Below are 17,451 nucleotides of genomic sequence, written 5' to 3'. Positions count from 1 at the left end.
TATGGAGGCTTGCAAGATAGGGCCTGAATCTCTCCCACTCGTCATGCAGAGGTGATGGCCACGAGGAACGCTGTCTTCCATGACAGGAACTTCAAAGGCGCCGAATGCATAGGCTCGAATGGGGCTCCCATGAGCCTGGTCAGCACCACATTAAACTCCCACGCCGGGGCAGGAGCCTTCACCGGCGGGAATGATCGGAATAGTCCCTTCATAAATTCTTTGACCAGTCGATGAGACCACAAGGACGCCCGTCCAGTAGTCCTGGTATATCGGGAGATGGCAGCCAGATGTATTTTGATGGAGGCGTGAGCCAGTCCAGCCTTGGCCAGCGACAGCAAGTACGGCAGCACTTGAGGGGCCGTAATTCACAGAGGGTTAATCTTCTGTGCACGGCACCAGACAGAGAACCTCTTCCATTTATGACCGTAGCACTTGAGAGTTGAGGGCGCCCTGGCCTTTGCAAGAACCTCTCTGCAATCAGCCCGGATATCGTACCCTCCAAACTCTAGTGCTGCAGGAGCCAGGCCTGCAAGTTCAGCGACTGTGGGTCGTGGTGGAGAATGGCGCCTCCTTCTCTGGAGAGAAGATCCACGTCCGCCGGCAGCCTGACTGGTGGGGACGTTGACAAGTCCAGAAGGTCCAGGAACCAGACCGGCCTCGGCCACGCCGGTGCGACGAGGATCATCCTGCACCTGGACTTCCTGAGCTTGTTGATGAGGCGGAGCAGCAACGGCAAAGGAGGGAACGCGTATAGAAACAGGCCATCCCAAGGGAACGAGAAAGCATCGCCCATGCTCCTCGGCTGTGGGAACCTGCTGGCGAACCTCTGGCACTTGGAGTTCTTCACCGTCGCGAACAGGTCGATCTGGGGTTTGCCCCATCGTTGGAAGAGTCGATCCACTTGATCCTGGCGCAGTTCCCACTCGTGGCACGAGCGCAGCTCCCTGCTGAGTGAGTCAGCAATGGTGTTTTTTATCCCTGCCAGGTGGAAGGGAACCAGAATCATCCCCTGGGCGACGGCCCAGTGCCACAGATCCTGGGCCTCCTTGGATAGGGCTGGGGATCTGGTGCCCTCCTGCTTCCGTATGTAGAACATCGTGGTGGTGTTGTCGGTGAAGATCCTCACCACTTTGTCCTTGAGGGACGGGAGGAACGACTTGAGCGCCCAGAACACTGCTCGGAGCTCGAAGATGTTGATGTGACGAGACCTCTCCTCGGGGAGCCAAAGGCCTCTTGCGTGGAGATCTCCGGTGTGGGTCCCCCAACCCTCCAGAGAGGCGTCCGTAGTCACCGTCTCCTGAAACGCCGGGGTTTGAAAGTCTGTGCCCGTCGTGAGGTGAGCCCGGGTGCCCCACCATAGGATCGCCCGACGGAACTCCTCGTTGAGGGGGATCCTGTCCTCGAAGCAGCCCCTCGCCTGAAGCCAGCGGGCATCGAGGAACTCCTGTAGCGGACGCATCCGAAGTCCGCAAAGGGGCACAAGGTAGATGCATGAGGACATCATCCCGAGCAGGGACTTGATGGACCTCACCCTGGCCACGTCCGTGGCTAACAGGCGCCGCACCTTGCCCAGGATGGTCTTGGTCCTCTCCTCTGAAGGGGAGGCCAATTGCTCCACTGTATCGAGCTTTGCCCCCAAAAACAGTGCTACTTGCCATGGAACCAGGTGGGATTTTGGGGTAGTTGATGGCGAACCCCTGCTCCGTGAGCAACCGGACGGTCCTCGCCATATGATCGACGGCGAGTTCCCTTGGCCTTGCCCGGATTAGCCAGTCGTCCAGGTAGGGGTAGACGTGGATCCCCTGCAGGCGCAGCCGCGCCGCCACTGGTGCCAGGCACTTGGTGAAAACCCTGGGTGCCGACTTTAATCCGAACGGTAGGGCTCTGAATTGGTAGTGGCGTCCCTGAACCACAAACATGAGGAACTTCCTGTGCCTTTTTAGAATGGGGATGTGGAAGTAAGCATCCTCCAGGTCCAACGACGATAGGAAGTCGCCTTCCTCCAGCTGTCCCAGAATATGCTGGAGGGTGACCATCCTGAATTTCTGCGCCTTGATGTACTTGTTTAACCGACGCAGGTCCTGGATGGGGCGCCAACCGCCTGTCTTCTTTCTGACGAGGAAGTACCTTGAGTACACTCCGGAGCCCTAGGGACGAGCTCGATGGCACCTTTCCTGAGCATCGCCTTTACCTCAAACAGCAGTTGAGGGACGTAATTCTCCTTCCTGGCCACGGGAGGAATGCAAGGGCACTTCTTTAGGAATTCCAGCGAGTGCCCGTTGGCCAGGGTGTCCAACACCCAACGATCGGTGGAGATGGACTCCCACACTCTGACGAACTTCGTCAGCCGGCTTCCCACCGGGGTGCTTCGGTGGGGGCCCGACAACCCGGCCGGGTCAGTCTTGCTTGGAAGCGGCCTTGCCGCCTTGGCCTCCTTGGAGATGACGGCGGGAACCCCCTTGCTTGCCACAACCTCTGTAGGCCTCCTGGGAAGAGGAACGGGCCGCCTGGAGTTAAGTGGAGGTGCCACCGCTGGATCCTTTGGAGGCACCCTGTCTGCCTCCGGGGCTCTGAAAGGGCCATCGCTGCTGCAGCACCCCAAGGGCCCGGGCCGTCTCCGAGTCGGTCTTGATGGCCTGTAGAGACTCATCCACCGCCTTACCAAAGAGGTTGTTGTCGTCGAACGGCATGTCCAACACTCTGGTCTGGACGGCCTGGCGAAAGTCTGTCGCCTTGAGCCATCCTCGTCGTCGGAGGCAAACTGTTGCCCAGTTGGCGAAATCCAGTATCAGCAATGTCCGTCGCCACCGTTATGGCGTGATCCGACGCCACCTCGCCCTCCTGCAGAATTTCTAGGGCCTCCGCCCTTTTATCATCAGGCAGGAAATCTAGCAGGGGAGCTATCTTGAACCAGAGCTCCCTGTCGTAGCCGGCCACGATAGCTAAGGCATTGGCCGCCTTAATCGTCGCCGCCGCCGCCGACGAGATGACTCGTCGTCCTATAGAGTCCAACTTCTTGCCCTCGCTGTCTGGCGGGGAAGTGGACGTTGAGGCCGCCGCGCCAGCTGCCTTCTTCTTAGCCGCTGCCGAGACGACCGAGTCCGGCTTGGGCTGGGCCCTGAGGCACAAGGGGGCGGCATCAGAGACTCGGTACTTCTTCTCGTACCTGTCCCTCTTGGCGGGTGTCGTGGCAGGGTTCTTGAGGACAGCAAGCCCCTCGTCCCAGATGTCGTCGAGTAAAGGCACCGCGAGGACCGTCTTCCGCTTAGCCTCTCGTCGTTGGTACAGAAACCCCTCCTTTTTCTGTTCTTCAGGGCAGAGCTGGAAGAGCTTGGATGCCCTTGTCATCATGGCGTGGAAAGAGCCAACATCGTCGGCTGGGGACGCCCGCGGGGGGCGACGATGGGATATCCACTGTGTCATCGCCGCCGTCATCGTCCGTCCCCGTCGCCGTATCCGTCACTGTATCCTCTCCCGGCGAGGGGGATGAGGGGTCCACCGGTCTCGCAGGCACGGAGGGCGGAGCGGGGTGGACTCTCCTCCACTTGTTCGGAGGGCTTCTCGATGGGCCTGGTTCTGGCTCCTCCGTCGGGGTGCGTGGCAATCTTGTCCTTATCTTGGTACATAATGATTGGATTGCCAACAAAATGGCAGCCGAGCTATCCTGGGGCTCGGGCAATGGCCGCGACGGACGGGATGGCCGCTCCACTGGTCGTTGTCGTCGCTATCTTCGATCACGTCAGCAGGGACCGTCCCCTGGGATCGAACCTTCTCGAACCTCTCGTTGAGGTTTATGAAACTCTCGTTGAGGCCTATGGACCTTTCGTTGAGGCCCTTCTCGGTCTCCACCAGTTCCTTCTCAGAGGCTGATTCCGAGTCTGTAATGGCCACCGGCCCCCCCCCCCCTTTTTTCAGCCGTGGGCTTCACGGGGGTCTTAGCGACGGGCTGGAAAGAGGATTCCCTCCGCGGCGACAGGGATACTCTGGGCCCAGAGGCCGTTTCCATTGGCGTAGACTCAGCCGGCTCCGCCAGGGCCGCAGCGACCACTTCGGTAGAGGCCTTAGCCAGGTGGATCAAAGCCCTCACCACCTTAGGTTCGCCCTGGGCCTTCTCCTTGGGGGGAGGGTCAGCGCCTCGCTCCCCCATCGAGATCAACCGGGTCCGCTCCAGCGGCCTACCCGGGTTCTCGGACTTCCTCTTCCCCCAACCAGAGCATTGGCTCGTGGTCGAATGTGCCAGGGAAGTAGCGCCCGCGGACTCACGATGCTTGGCCTTCTGTTGGGCTCCCGTCGCCGGGGCGCCCTCAAAGGACTTAGAAGCCTGCTCAGACTTCTTCTTCGCCTTCTCACTTGTTGTGCCCTTCTCCAGCCAGGTGGCGAGGCGGGAACGACAATCTTGTTTGGTCCGTTCCGAAAGGTTCTTGCAGAACGCACAGTCCTTCTCCACGTGCGTCCTGTCCCCATGGAGGCAGTAGAGACATCGCGAATGCTCGTCCTCCTTGAAAACGTTATATAATCCGCATTCAGGGCAGTTCCTGAACAGCTTGGATCCGGGCGTCGAGCTCCCCTTGTCTTGGGCCATGTCCGTTGAGGTAGGCCGCAGATCTTCCGGAATCCTCCAAGAAGTGTAAACTCGACGAAAACTTCGCCCTTGAGGGGCGTAGAAGGATTCCGAAATTGGCCCCCGTTATCGGAAGTAGAAACGGTGGAGCTTGAGGCTCGATTAAACCGAAAAAATGAGAAAATCTCCTGAAAAAGTGCAAAAACGCAGCAAAACTCGAGAGCTAAAGCACGAGGACTCCCAACACCTGAGCGTGCGGTAAAAATCTGAGGATGGCTGCCAGGGGCGGGGCTTAGGGAGAGGGCAGTCATTGGCTGGGGGCAGTATGACCCCGAGATCAGTGATTGGTTACTACTAAGAAAGACAGATCAGAAACGAAACTGATACTGATTTTTTCTTTACCGAGGATTCCCAGCCTGACAACGGGGAATATTCATGAGCATGTTAATCCATGCCAGACCCCATGCTGGAGAAAGGGGCATATATCACTTTAGAGATCTATTCAACGAGAGTCCATTTATTAGCTGGGATGATATAAAGGCGATTAAAGGCGATACCGTGCTGCAGAAACTACAATATCTGATTGCGGTCGGCAATAGCAACCGTGTGGGATGGTTTCCCAGAGGAACTTCCAGCACACCCGAGCTTGGGGTATGTACTCTCTTTCCAGCACATTAAAGAAATCAGCCTCTGTACTATAAAAAATCACGCTGTCAACCAGGAAAGTTCTGGCACCAGATATCAAAGGGGAGTGGGAAAAGTACCTGGGGATAACTCTCACAGACACGCATTGGACACAATTATGCTGACTAATGAAACATATATCTTGTAACTCCAGGTACCGCCTAATCCATTACAAAATAATTAACAGAGTGCATCTAACCCCAGCCCGACTCAAGAACATGTATGATACAGTGACGGGGACATGCTCCAGAGGTGGAAGCGAGGAGGCAGGCATATTTCACATGTTGTGGTCTTGTAGAATGCTCGCTAAGTACTGGGAGGATGTGTGCAATGCATTAGAAGAAATGCTGGACCAGCCTATAGACTGGGATCCAGGGTCATGTGTGTTGGGCTTTGTGAGCAAAATGAACCCAATCAGGCGCAGACTTTTAAACCTAGGCCTGCTCTTAGCAAAGTGTGGAATACTACTGCACTGTAAGAGCAGGGACCCTCCGGGGATGGAAGAATGGGTGAGTGCTATGACTTGGGCAAATGATAACGAAGAGGTATAACTCTAGCCTACTACCGATGACATGCTGCCCGAAAGACATCTGGGGGGATTCAGACAGTACCTAAATGATAAGAGCATAAGTGAGGACAGCCATGAAGAAGTGTCATAATGTATGTATAATAAGCAACAGCTGCACACACATCTGTACAACTGTAACATCAAGTAACGCAACTGTAAGCGATGTAATGTGGGAAATCTGTGCAAGTTAAATAAATGTTTTTTTAAAAAGACTGTATAAAGAATGTGTTGCATAACAAGGGGAGTGTCTCTAGTGAGGGAACCTTTTGGGAGGTGTTGAAGGTGGTGGTTAGAGGTGTAGCAATTGCAGGATCTAATGGAGTTCAAGCGAGTACAAGCAGGGATCTGACTTCTGCTGAGGAAAGCTTGAGGCAACTAGAACAATCCCAAGAGCGGCTATTGGACAAGAATGCGAGAATCTTTGCACTGAAGCAGAAGTGCATGGATTGTTGGGAGCGGTGGGCAAACATAACTTTGCACGATACACAGAGAGGCAGCATGTAGAAGGAGATAAACCTCAGGCTGCCTCCTGGTTTGGCTGTACAAGAGAGAGGACTACCAAGGGCCCATACACTCCATACACACAAGACAGAGAACCCTGTGCCATACCCAGAAAGGTGTTAACGACTGGTGTTTGGAATTCTATCAGGACCTTTATCAGGAAAGATCCCGGATACCATTGGCCCACATGGAGGAAGTGCTAGACGAGATTGCTCTTCCAGCACTGAGCCAGGATGAGTGAGACAGCCTAGATGCACCCATCTCCCTAGAAGATATACTGAGCACGATTGCAGGCCTGCCAACGGGGAAGACACCAGGCTCGGATGGACTCCCTGGGGAGTTCTATAAAGAATACGTCCAGGAACTGGCCCCCCACTTGCTTAGCACCTTTAATGACTCCTATGAGGCAGGGGCTCTCCAGCTGAGCTTGAGAAAATCTATTGTCATACCACTCCTTAAGTCACACAAGCCTCTGAAAGAGTGCAGATCGTACAGGCCCCTGTCAATGCTCAATCAAGACAGTAAGATACTTACATCCATACTCGCAAATCGCATGACAAAAGTGATACATAACATGGTACTGCCTGATCAGACGGGATACATACCAGGACGTAAAATGTCCTGGAACTTGAGACAATTGCACCATGTGATTTATAGCACTGCATCCTTGGAGATATGCCGTGCGCCATAGCCACTTTAGATGCTGTCAAGGCGTTTGATTCTGTTAGGTGGGACTGGCTTTACGCAACTTTGCGCGGGTTCGGTTTTGGGCAGGCATATATTAGGTGGGTGCAGTTGGTGAACACTGGGCCGATGGCTAGGGTTAAAACGGGCAAACTTATTTTGGAGGCATGGGAATTGGAGAAAGGGACTAGACAAGGCTGCCCTCTGTCGCCATTGCTCTATGTCCTAGCAATGGAGCCCATTGCCCAGTACCTTAGGGCGGAATACGCAGAGGCAGGTATTGATGTAGAAGGTACAAAACATTTAATATCACTGTATGCGGATGACACGCTGTTGTATATCCAGAATCCTATCCAGAATCCTGAAGATAATCAAGAATTGTTATTGGAGACAATGGCACACTTTGCAACGTTGTCGGCCATTACAATTAGCATGGATAAGCCGGCGCTGTTTCCTGTAGCGGGGTTGTGTGGGTTGGAAGAGAGGGAGCTGCCTCCACTAGCGTTGCAATGGGAAATGTCCACTTTTAGGTATTTGGGAATTAACGTGTATCGTGACCCATGCAATGGAACATGTGCAGAACACGCTGAAGGCTTTGGAAGGGGTCCAGAGCTCTATGAAGTTCTGGTCTAGGCTACTCTTTCGTTGATGGGAAGGGTGGCCCTGCTGCAGATGGTAGTGCTGCCCAGACTGCTGCACTTCTTTGCAAATGTCCCGTTTTACATACCTAGATCCTTCTTTAAAACTTTGGACAGCATTAGCAGGGGGTTCTTATAGCAAAATGGGAGGAATCGCATAGCGCTGTCACTGTTGCATAGACCGCATGCTGAAGGTGGAATCGAAGTCCCACAGTTTGAGCAATAGTATGTGGCGTGGCAGCTGCAGTTTATAGTGGATTGGTTGGCTGTCGACCCTACCCAGGAGACTTTGATGCTGCAGCCAGAGGGATCGAGCTTTTATCAGAAAGAATTAGTGTGGATCAGGAAACCATGGGGCAGTCAACGGTCGCACTTGGTGTCATTGGGGGTGGAGATGTGTGATAGGGCTCTGGTGGTATTGGGGCTCAGAGACGCTATCTCAGTGCAAATCCCGCTGATCTCAGTGATGGCATTTTCGGAGCAAAGCATGAGGTGTGTACGTACTAGATGGGAAACTTGTGGAGTGACCACAATAGGAGACCTATTGCAGAACCTGTGCTTTATACCATTCTCTGAAATGATGGAACACACTGGACTGCATAAAGGCCAATATTTGTTACAGATGGCCTGCATACAGTGAACTGATGGGGAAACATGCAGTAGTGGATGTCCTATATGACATGGCTGAAGGAGGGCATACTATATTGCCAAAACAAAAAATAGTCCATAGGCGCCCCTCTGCGAGAACGAACACAGCCCATTGACCTGTTCTTTGGGAAGGTACCCACTCGAGATTCTGCAGCCACACTTTAGCTCACTGTACCTTTCACAGATGGGAAATATCCATTTGCATATCAGTCTTTGTCCCACCCACATGGGCAGTCCAGCACCAAAATGCTATGGCAATTTCCTTCTGAACAAGAGTACCAACAGCAACCCCATACATGTGTTTCAGCCTTGTTGGGCCTCATCAGTGAGGTGGAGCTGTGCCTCTTTGAGCACAGTAAGCAAGGGGTCCACGTCTGGATGACCCTAGGAAACTTAGGGTGACTAAACCCAAGTCCTTTAAACAATCAAAAAATAGTCTATAGGCGCCCCTCTGCGAGAACGAACACGGCCCATTGACCTGTTCTTTGGGAAGATACCCACTCAAGAGTCTGCAGCCACACTTTAGCTCACTGTACCTTTCACAGATGGGAAATATCCCTTTGCATATCAGTCTTTATCCCACCCACATGGGCAGTCCAGCACCTAAATGCTATGGATAATGATGTTTTAAATGTTTCAATGGCGCCAGATATTGATGTTGTTTTGTGATATGGTATAACTTGGAATGTGTTAAAAACTATTTAAAAAATTTTTTTTTCAGGTATAGGTGTCAAGTGTTTGATAAACTGTGGATTTGACGCTCGAGGAGTCGTCAAAATCTTTTTTGACTTCAATGGCTCCACAGGTTTAGATGGCGTTGTTGTTTTAGATGGTACAACTGGCGTCAAGGGCGCAGCCGCACTGATGGCTCAGCTGACGTCGATGGCCCAGTTGGCGTAGGTAGCACAGCTGGCGTTGACGGTGCCGCCGGCGAAGATGACACCGATGTCGAGGACTTGGCTGGCGTCGAAGGTAAATCAAGCCTCAATGGCGTTGATGGTGTCAACGACCTCAAACTCGACTTATGTTTATGTTTTCGCGTCGACGACTCTCGATGATGATCAGACCTTTGTCCCGGGCTCAAGGGCACACAAGATTTGTCTTGAGCCCTTTCCTTACCGGTTTCTTTGGGTAGCGCGGTAGGAGCATGGCTTACCGTGGGTTTTAGTTGCTTAAATATTTTCAGCCTTTCTGCTCTAAATGCTTCCCATTCGGGAGTGTGGAGTGTTTAGTGGGGCAAGATACTCTCTCAAAGGAGGTGTTTGACGACGAAGTTGAAGAAGGCGACCTATGGTGCCTCTTTGTTGACTTCCTTGACGACGATGAGTGGTGGGAGCCACTCCCCGATCTTGATCTCTTAACTTTCTTCCTATGAGGAAAGTCACCTCTCGACTCGTTGGTAGAAAGGTTTTGTTGGTCGTGGTAGATGGGGACTTTTTGGGGTTTCTACCTACCGCCAATTTCCCCTTTCGCTCCTTTAGGGCCTTTGCGGTCATAGACTGTTACTTGGAGCAGGCCAAGGTCTTATGCTCCACCCCGAGACACCATAGACCTATACGGTGTGGGTCGGTTTACATTTTTTCGAATCACAATCTCGACACTTCTTGAACCCGGTATTCAGGGTAGTCTGTGTCGACGAAGAAGCCATATGGCGAAGTAACACATGAAGCGCGCCGTATTTCTTGAAGCGATAGCTTACTGAAGCCAACAGGCGCTGCGCGTGCTATATATGCCTTCGAAGACATCATCCTCGAGACAGAGGCCCTCGAGGGACATCGAGTCGACTGCATCGATGCACAGCGCCCTCTGCCGACATTTCTTTCAGAAGCAACTGAAGCTGAATATCGAATATCAAAGATGAGGAATATGTGGGAGGACACAATCCATTTGAAAGAGAAGATCACTGCCAAATGGGGTATAAGAAGGATACCAAATGTACAAATCCAGATTAAGAGCTACAGAAGCTCATAACAGACAAAGAAACTAAGCAACTTTCTCTTTTGACTTTTGAACATCTGTCAAAACTAAGAAGAACTTTCATTGTTTTCGTGGAATAACCCTGAAAAGAAGCCCAGTGGAGCTGGCTGAAGAAATATTACAAGAAGCTGTACATTCTGGTGCTGTTTAGCTGTTAGTTATAGTGGTATTGTGTTAGGAAGAATTCTCTGTTAAGGCTAATTTCCAAAACCTAGTGAGTCCCCCAGCAGCTTTGCTGGATTTTTGGGGTTTATTTTTTTTATCCTGCTAAGAGTGAGACTTTTTTGCTCCCTATCTTAGACATGATTTGAGGTGTTCCTTTAACTTTGTATGTGTTTTATGGGCTATGGGGTCCTTTACCCCATAGGGCTTCATGTGTTTTTGGTATGTGGGTTACACCGCACCCTCCGTGCAGTAACCCAGGGGTGTCGTACCGACCCCCAAACATAGACTCCATACCCTGGGACTGACTATTGTCTCCCAGGGCATGTAAAGTCACCATTGGCTTTACTAGTCTCAAATTGTGAACAGAACCATTACAAACCATCATATTGTGGACGTACTGGTTGGGGCAATTCGATTCCATGTGGACTGTTGTTCGAGGGGGCACTGTCCAGTCCCCCCCGACCGAGTTTTGGCTGGTGGCAGTGGATACTACTTTTTATATTCGACCGCAAATATATTCCTATGGGATTGTTCGAGGCTACCACTTTTTAAAATAGCCTCGAACATACAGCCGGTTTATTAAATTAATATAAAATCACCGGTTGGTATTTTTTGCCGAAACTCGGTTCCAAAATGGCGTTTGTGTTCACTTCTGTGACTCCAACCCAAGTCGGGCCCTTTGTTCCACTTTTTGGTGGGCTTCTCCACAGAAGCCTCCAAAAGTGGTGCCACTCTGTCTGGGTACCACAGGGGGTGTGGGAGGGGGTTTAGGCACCCTGGACTGAGTTGCCTCGGCAACTCAAGTCACACTCTTGGGTGATTGGCCCAAGTGATGAGCCGCCCCCGTCTCACCACTTAGCATGTTTGAGTGACAGCTAGGCTGAATGAATGGGGGTTTTCTGCATAAAAGCAGGGCTTTTGGGACTGGAACTTCAGAAGTCGCCACAGGACCTAAAGAATCCGAGGAGGGAGAAGCTGAGCCGACCTGCAACGACGACACCACCGGTGGAGCCCTGCTGAACCGTCTCACCACTTTTCCCGACGACAGAGGAGATCTCCAGTCCGGAGAGTCTTCTTCCTTTGACTGGTGGGGATAACCAGTTTGCCCGTCTTTTCGCCTTCCTGGAACATCTTGTGGCCGCCTTGCCTGTGCCAAGCACCCCGGCAACCGGAATACCACGGTTTACCACTACCGCAAAGAAAAGGGGTAGTACCCTGTTACCGGAGAACTCCGCGGCTGGTTTCTTCCCTGGCAGTGCAACAACCTACATCTTTCCTCCACGACGAGACCTCCTCTTCCTCTGGACGAAACACCGACTTGCACCCGCTGCCAGGAACAACTGCCCCCACTGGAACGTTCTTCCCATTTTCAGGTACTGTGTCCCGCCTGGCTTCCCTTGCGTCAGATCGTTCGGGGTGACAGTAAATCCTCGACTTTCTAACCTGGGTTAGCCTGGGGCCTGTTAACTAACTTTTCCTGACTTGATATAATCTTTTGTTGAACTATCTACAAAGACTCTTTGGGCATAACCCCACTGTGTGATCCTGGACACATTTCGCTTGCTCTCTCTAAGAGTGGGCCTGGCATTTGAACTTTCTTGCTCTCCAGTAGACTTTGCCTAACCTGCCTCTCTGTGGTTCTTTTAAAAGTATTGAAATTGTGTGCTTTCATAACTCTGCCTTTTTCCCTCCCTTTTTTTAAAAACTTATTAGAGTGCCATCTTAGGTTAAGCGCTCACCTCTGTCTGAAAATAAGTGGTGTTTCTCACTAAGACTTGTCTAATAAGTAATCAGGTTTGTATATATATATATATATATATATATAATAGTGACTGTGTTGAATTTACTTACCTCTTTCTGTGCTAGTGTAATTTACAAGTGTGTCTTTAAATAAATAATTATATACTTTTAAACCAAAGCTCTGGTCAGTGTTTGCTTGTGCTACTGTATCACGGTACCGATTGTGTATACTCTATATACTGCCTAACTCATCTTGAGAGAAGTCTGACTGCTCAGCCACAGCTACCAGGTAAATCTGGGTGGTAGAGACTGCCACCAATTGGGCTTACTGCCAACCACCACCTGTAGTCCTAAATCTTTTGCAGTGGTCCCTAAGGGAACTGCACAGGTGTCTGCCTAACATAGGGCTAGTTAGAAGTAGGTTTTGGAGAGAGGACATTTTCTTTGGACTTTTGAAGATGCACAAGCACCCTTATATAGTTTTGTTAGGCAAGGAACATCCCCTTAGCAATAGGGCAAGTTAGGCATTTTTACATTATTATTTAATAAAACCCTTGAAAATGCCTGCAGTGCACCTGACTCCTTCTGGTCCACCACACCGCACTGTCCACCCTATCCATAACCTACCTACCCACACAAGGGGTCACTATTTGGATCTCCTATTCCTCTCCAGCTCTCTGTCAGACACTAATACTATTGCCACATCACCCCTATCTGATCACTCCATTGTTTCCACCACCATCTCCTTTTCACCCTCTGACCTCTCCTCACCACTTGCCACACCTATCACTAAAAGTACATGTAAACCTTCTGCCATTCCTCCCTTTCTTTCTGACCTACAGTTCACACTCTTTTCCTTCACACTTGATGCCTCTTCCACTAACACTGCCTTCTCCAGCTTCCACTCCATACTATATGACTCATTCTCCTTCCCCTTCGCACTGCTAACTTTCACCCCTAGCTCTCATAGTCCTCAATCATGGGTCACCCCATTTGTATACTCTCTCCGTAGACATGTGTTGGATGCTGCGCAAATGCAGGAATACCCACTTGCAGAGGACCTGAAACTCTATCTCTCTGCCACAAATGATCTCAAGTCCTATCTTGACAGAGCGAAAAGGGATTTCTACCTCACCCTCATTTACTCTCACTCTAACCACTGTCGCCGGCTACAGGGCACACTAAACTCACTCCTCCTAAACCTCAGAATTACCAAAATTAGAGGCTCTCTCCTGACCTTCCTAACACTCCTCCCCCTACATTTGACACTCTGCCTACTCTACCATCATCCTCTGCCTCTATCCCCCCACTTTACTCTCACTAATACTGAAGAGGTCCTATCTCTACTGATGAAGGCTGACCCATTTTGTGCCCTATCAAATTTTTGCTCCTTTTGCCCCTTTAGTAGCCTCTCACCTCGCTGTACTCTTCAACCTGTCCAGCGACTCTGCTTGCTTTCCATCTATTTCATCCGTCTCCTAAAAAAGCAAGAGGCTGACCCAAACTTATCAGCTAACTTTCGCCCTGTATCTCTCCTTCCTCACTACACATTTCTTAGACCTCCACAACCTTCGAGACCCCCTATAAGTAGGTTTCCATTCCTGTCCCTCCATGCTACTGCTCTCATGAATGTCTCCAACTTCATTGCCTCTGCTAAGCACTCTATCCTCTATCCTAATTCTCCTTGACCTGTCTAATGCCTTGGACACTGTCAATCTCTCTGATCGGCTTAATACTCTTTCTTCTTGGGATTCGTGAACAAGCCTTTGCCTGGATGAATCCTACCGGGCACCTTGCCAATTCTTTGTCTCCTGGAGCAACACCACTCAACTCACTCCTCCGTTGGTATTCCACAAGGCTTAGTCTTGGGTCCTCTCCGCTTTACACTCTACACCTGTGCTCCTGGGGTACTAATCTCCTCCCCTCTTCACAGACAACCAAATCTTCATCTCTTTTCCTGAACTCTCCTGTGATCTCGCGATCAAAATGTAAAACTGTCTGACTGCCATAAATATTGGATAGCTTTGCACTCTCCGATGTTGAACTCTACCATAATAGAGATGCTCTTCTTCCATGCCAAATACTAGCGCTCATCTCTCCCCCTGCCTAGTTACCACTCAACACTCTCCCCTATTCTTCTTCAGCTAGAAACCTCAGCCTCATCTATGACCCTTCTCACACCTTCTCTACTTCCATCTCCAAAACTGCAACAGCGGCTTGCCTCAACCTCGTAAATATCAGGCACCTCCTTCATTTCAACACAACCAAGCATCTCTTAACCCACCTTGTCTTCTCTAAACTAGACTACTGTTCCAACATCTTCTTTGGTCAGCCCTACTATGCTTTCTGTCCAGTGGTCGAAGTGTACGAAAAGAAGCAGTGGAACTATGTTCCCTGCTGGCCTGCACCCACTCTCCATAAACCCCATCAGAACATCCCCCTCCCACACACAATGCACACCCCCAAACAGTTGCACCTGCTGTTTAAGGGAACGTTCAGTGCAGTGCACTGAAAGTGCAAGTTTCAACTTCTTCCTACACTTTTATTTTAAAACGAATCCATTCCGGAACGGTTTCCTTTTAAAATAAAAGTATAGGAGCTGTAAAGGATAATTTAAAAAAGTAGGGAGCACTGCTTTCGACTGCTCCCACTCACTTCGACCACTGTTTCCGTCCTCTCAACGATAATTAAATTTGCTACCAGGACTCTCTGGGAACTTCCTCACTTCACACCTTCTTCCTTGTACCATCACCAGACAGGATGGCTGACTGTGCAAAACAGGTCCAGATTCAAATCTCTTCTCCTGGTTCACAAATCTATCTGCGGTGAGGCACCACCATATCCATTCTCCACTATCCAACTCTACAAACTTTCTCGTAATGTCCACTGCCTCGACTACCCTTGTGGCACCTCATCCTCTCTGTGCTTCCTCTCTCTTCTGCTCTTTCTCTCTTCTTGCTCCACTTACAAGGAATTCTCTTCCCCAGGACACCCCAGAAACAGCCCACAATGATTTGTTCAAAAACCAAACTAAAAGCCTATCTCCTTGCCTCCAAGTAACACTCTTAACCTATCTCTCATCTGCCTTCTAGCTAAAATGTTCCCTCGCCTCTAACTTGCCTCTATCCCTCACTTTCTCTGCCTCCAAACTAGCACTTCATCCATCACGGTCACATCCCTAACACAGCTGCCACATCCCCCACTTGCACTTAAAAATGTCTAATGTTGTTTGTCCTTAATCTACGTATGTTCACCCATGTATTGTCCCCATTTACTCCCCTCAACAACCTGTTCAGAATCTCCCTCAATATCACCCCATTGTAAGAAGCTTGCTGCTTCCCATCAAATAATATTTCTTATCTATTGTACACTCTTTTGTGATGAAAAGAGCATTGTTCCTGTGTATATAAATAAATACATCAACCAACCCTTTACACCCAACCCTTCCCCTCCCATTTCTCACTGCACTTTCCCATCCCTGCCTGGCCTCTTTCCAGACCCACTCTCGCCAACCTACTGAGGTACTTGATATGCATGTACCAGTGTGCAGCTCTCTGCCTGCCTACTTGCGTGCATCCATCATAGAGGTGGCATTTTCTTCCATACAGCATTAGGCAGGGAATGTCTGTTCTTGGAGGCCTTTGCCATGCCGGCTAATGACCCAAAATCGAGAACAGTTAGCAGAGCCAATAGAAATACTTTGTAGGTGGGTGAAAGGGGGGCATTGAGAGGTGATGGACTGGAAGGAATATTACATGCATCAAAAAGAAGAATCCAGTTGACATGTAATCACTATTGTAACAGGAGCATATGTTGGTGGCAAAATGTCACTTCCTGCTTACCACAGCTTCAGGTCATATATTCTCTTTAAATAACACATTTTCCAGGACAAACATCACAGGCTTTCTCTTTGGCAGATTTCAAAAGTAGGTTGTAGAGATTTATACGTGGAGTAAAGTGGAGGAGTGAAATAGAAGGATAAAATATACAGTGTAATGTCACTTTGTAGTATAGGCCTCTCATCAACAGTGCGATAGGGATGTAAATGGTTTGGTCGCATAAGATAAACACCCAAAAACATTGAAATGCATTCCAAAATACAGGCAACTTACCACTGCAACCCCATCTAATGCTTTCAGAGGTGGAAGATGGAAGATCACAAACAATCTATAATTATCTTGAATTCTAGATATGAGATTTCCATACAGGTCTAGAATAACCAGATTGCTCAGATGCTAGGAATAAAAAACAAAATAAATTATTCATTTTGATATTTTACTTCTGATAGGATAACTCAGTAAAATGGCAAAATGTCAAATAAACATGTATTCACATTTTAAGATGTATAATGCAAGTAGTGCCTCAATGTATATTGTAAATATTATTTTACATGGTTTCATCAATAATTTTAATTAATCAAATGGGGGCCCAAAATATTGGATTAACAAAGATGTTAACTGCATTTTCAGGTGAAACTCCCAGAGTTTATATATTTAGGTGTATATATGTTGTATATATTGTCTGTGTGTGTGTAGAAGTTGAAAGTATTTCTGTCCAAATGGGAACATAAGGGAATATTGTCTGAGGAAACTTGCAAATTCCTGATGACATCTAACTCAATTACTCCGACTATATAATTTCTCCCGAAGGTTCATAAGAACATTAAAAAAATGCATGGGAGACCTATTGTGTGCCTAATAGGCTCAGCATTGGAAAACATGTCTAAATATATAGATGAAGTACTGTTCCCTTTTGTATCTACACTTCCATCGTACATAAAAGACACCACTGACTTTCTGTCCCGGATTGAGAGGATACCCTGGGAAAAAGAATATTTGATGGCGACGATGGATGTTGTCTCGCTATACACTTCGATCGGACATGAGTACGGGAAAAAAGCTTGTCAACGTTACATAGATTGCAAGTCTTTAAACTATCTCGAACACACCAAAATGGTGATGGACATGATTGATATATGTGTCACAAACAATGTTTTCCTCACAATTAAGAATATTTTAAACAGCTGCAAGCAACCGCTATGGGGACGACCTTCGCACTCTTGTATGCAAATGTTACTATGGGTGCATGGGAGGAACTGGAGGCATGGACAGATGGTAACCAAGATCTCACAAACAACGTTGCATTATGGCTACGATATAAAGATGACCTATTCATTAGCTGGAAGTGGACGCAGAAATGGTGGTCGGAATTTGTCAAGAAACTAAACCTAAATCAAAATAATCTCAGATTTACAGAGACACACAGTCGGACATTGATAACATTCC

General features: G+C 49.2%; 1 protein-coding gene across 2 annotated transcripts in view; it reads right to left on the bottom strand.

Moving 5' to 3' along the window:
* The window catches only part of LRRC9 (leucine rich repeat containing 9), a 2,495,628-nt gene that overhangs the window by 799,017 nt on the left and 1,679,160 nt on the right, over positions 1 to 17,451 (bottom strand). For both annotated transcript variants that reach the window (XM_069638901.1, XM_069638902.1), the window contains one exon: positions 16,279 to 16,401. In XM_069638901.1, coding sequence (XP_069495002.1) covers positions 16,279 to 16,401 — 123 coding nt within the window. The remainder of the gene's footprint in view (positions 1 to 16,278; positions 16,402 to 17,451) is intronic.

Source organism: Ambystoma mexicanum, chromosome 14, assembly GCF_040938575.1.
Source record: "Ambystoma mexicanum isolate Mex_15411 chromosome 14, UKY_AmexF1_1, whole genome shotgun sequence".
NCBI classification, from domain to species: Eukaryota; Metazoa; Chordata; class Amphibia; order Caudata; family Ambystomatidae; genus Ambystoma; species Ambystoma mexicanum.
The sequence above is the reverse complement of the archived record's forward strand: the minus strand, read 5'-3'. Positions and strand labels throughout refer to the sequence as shown.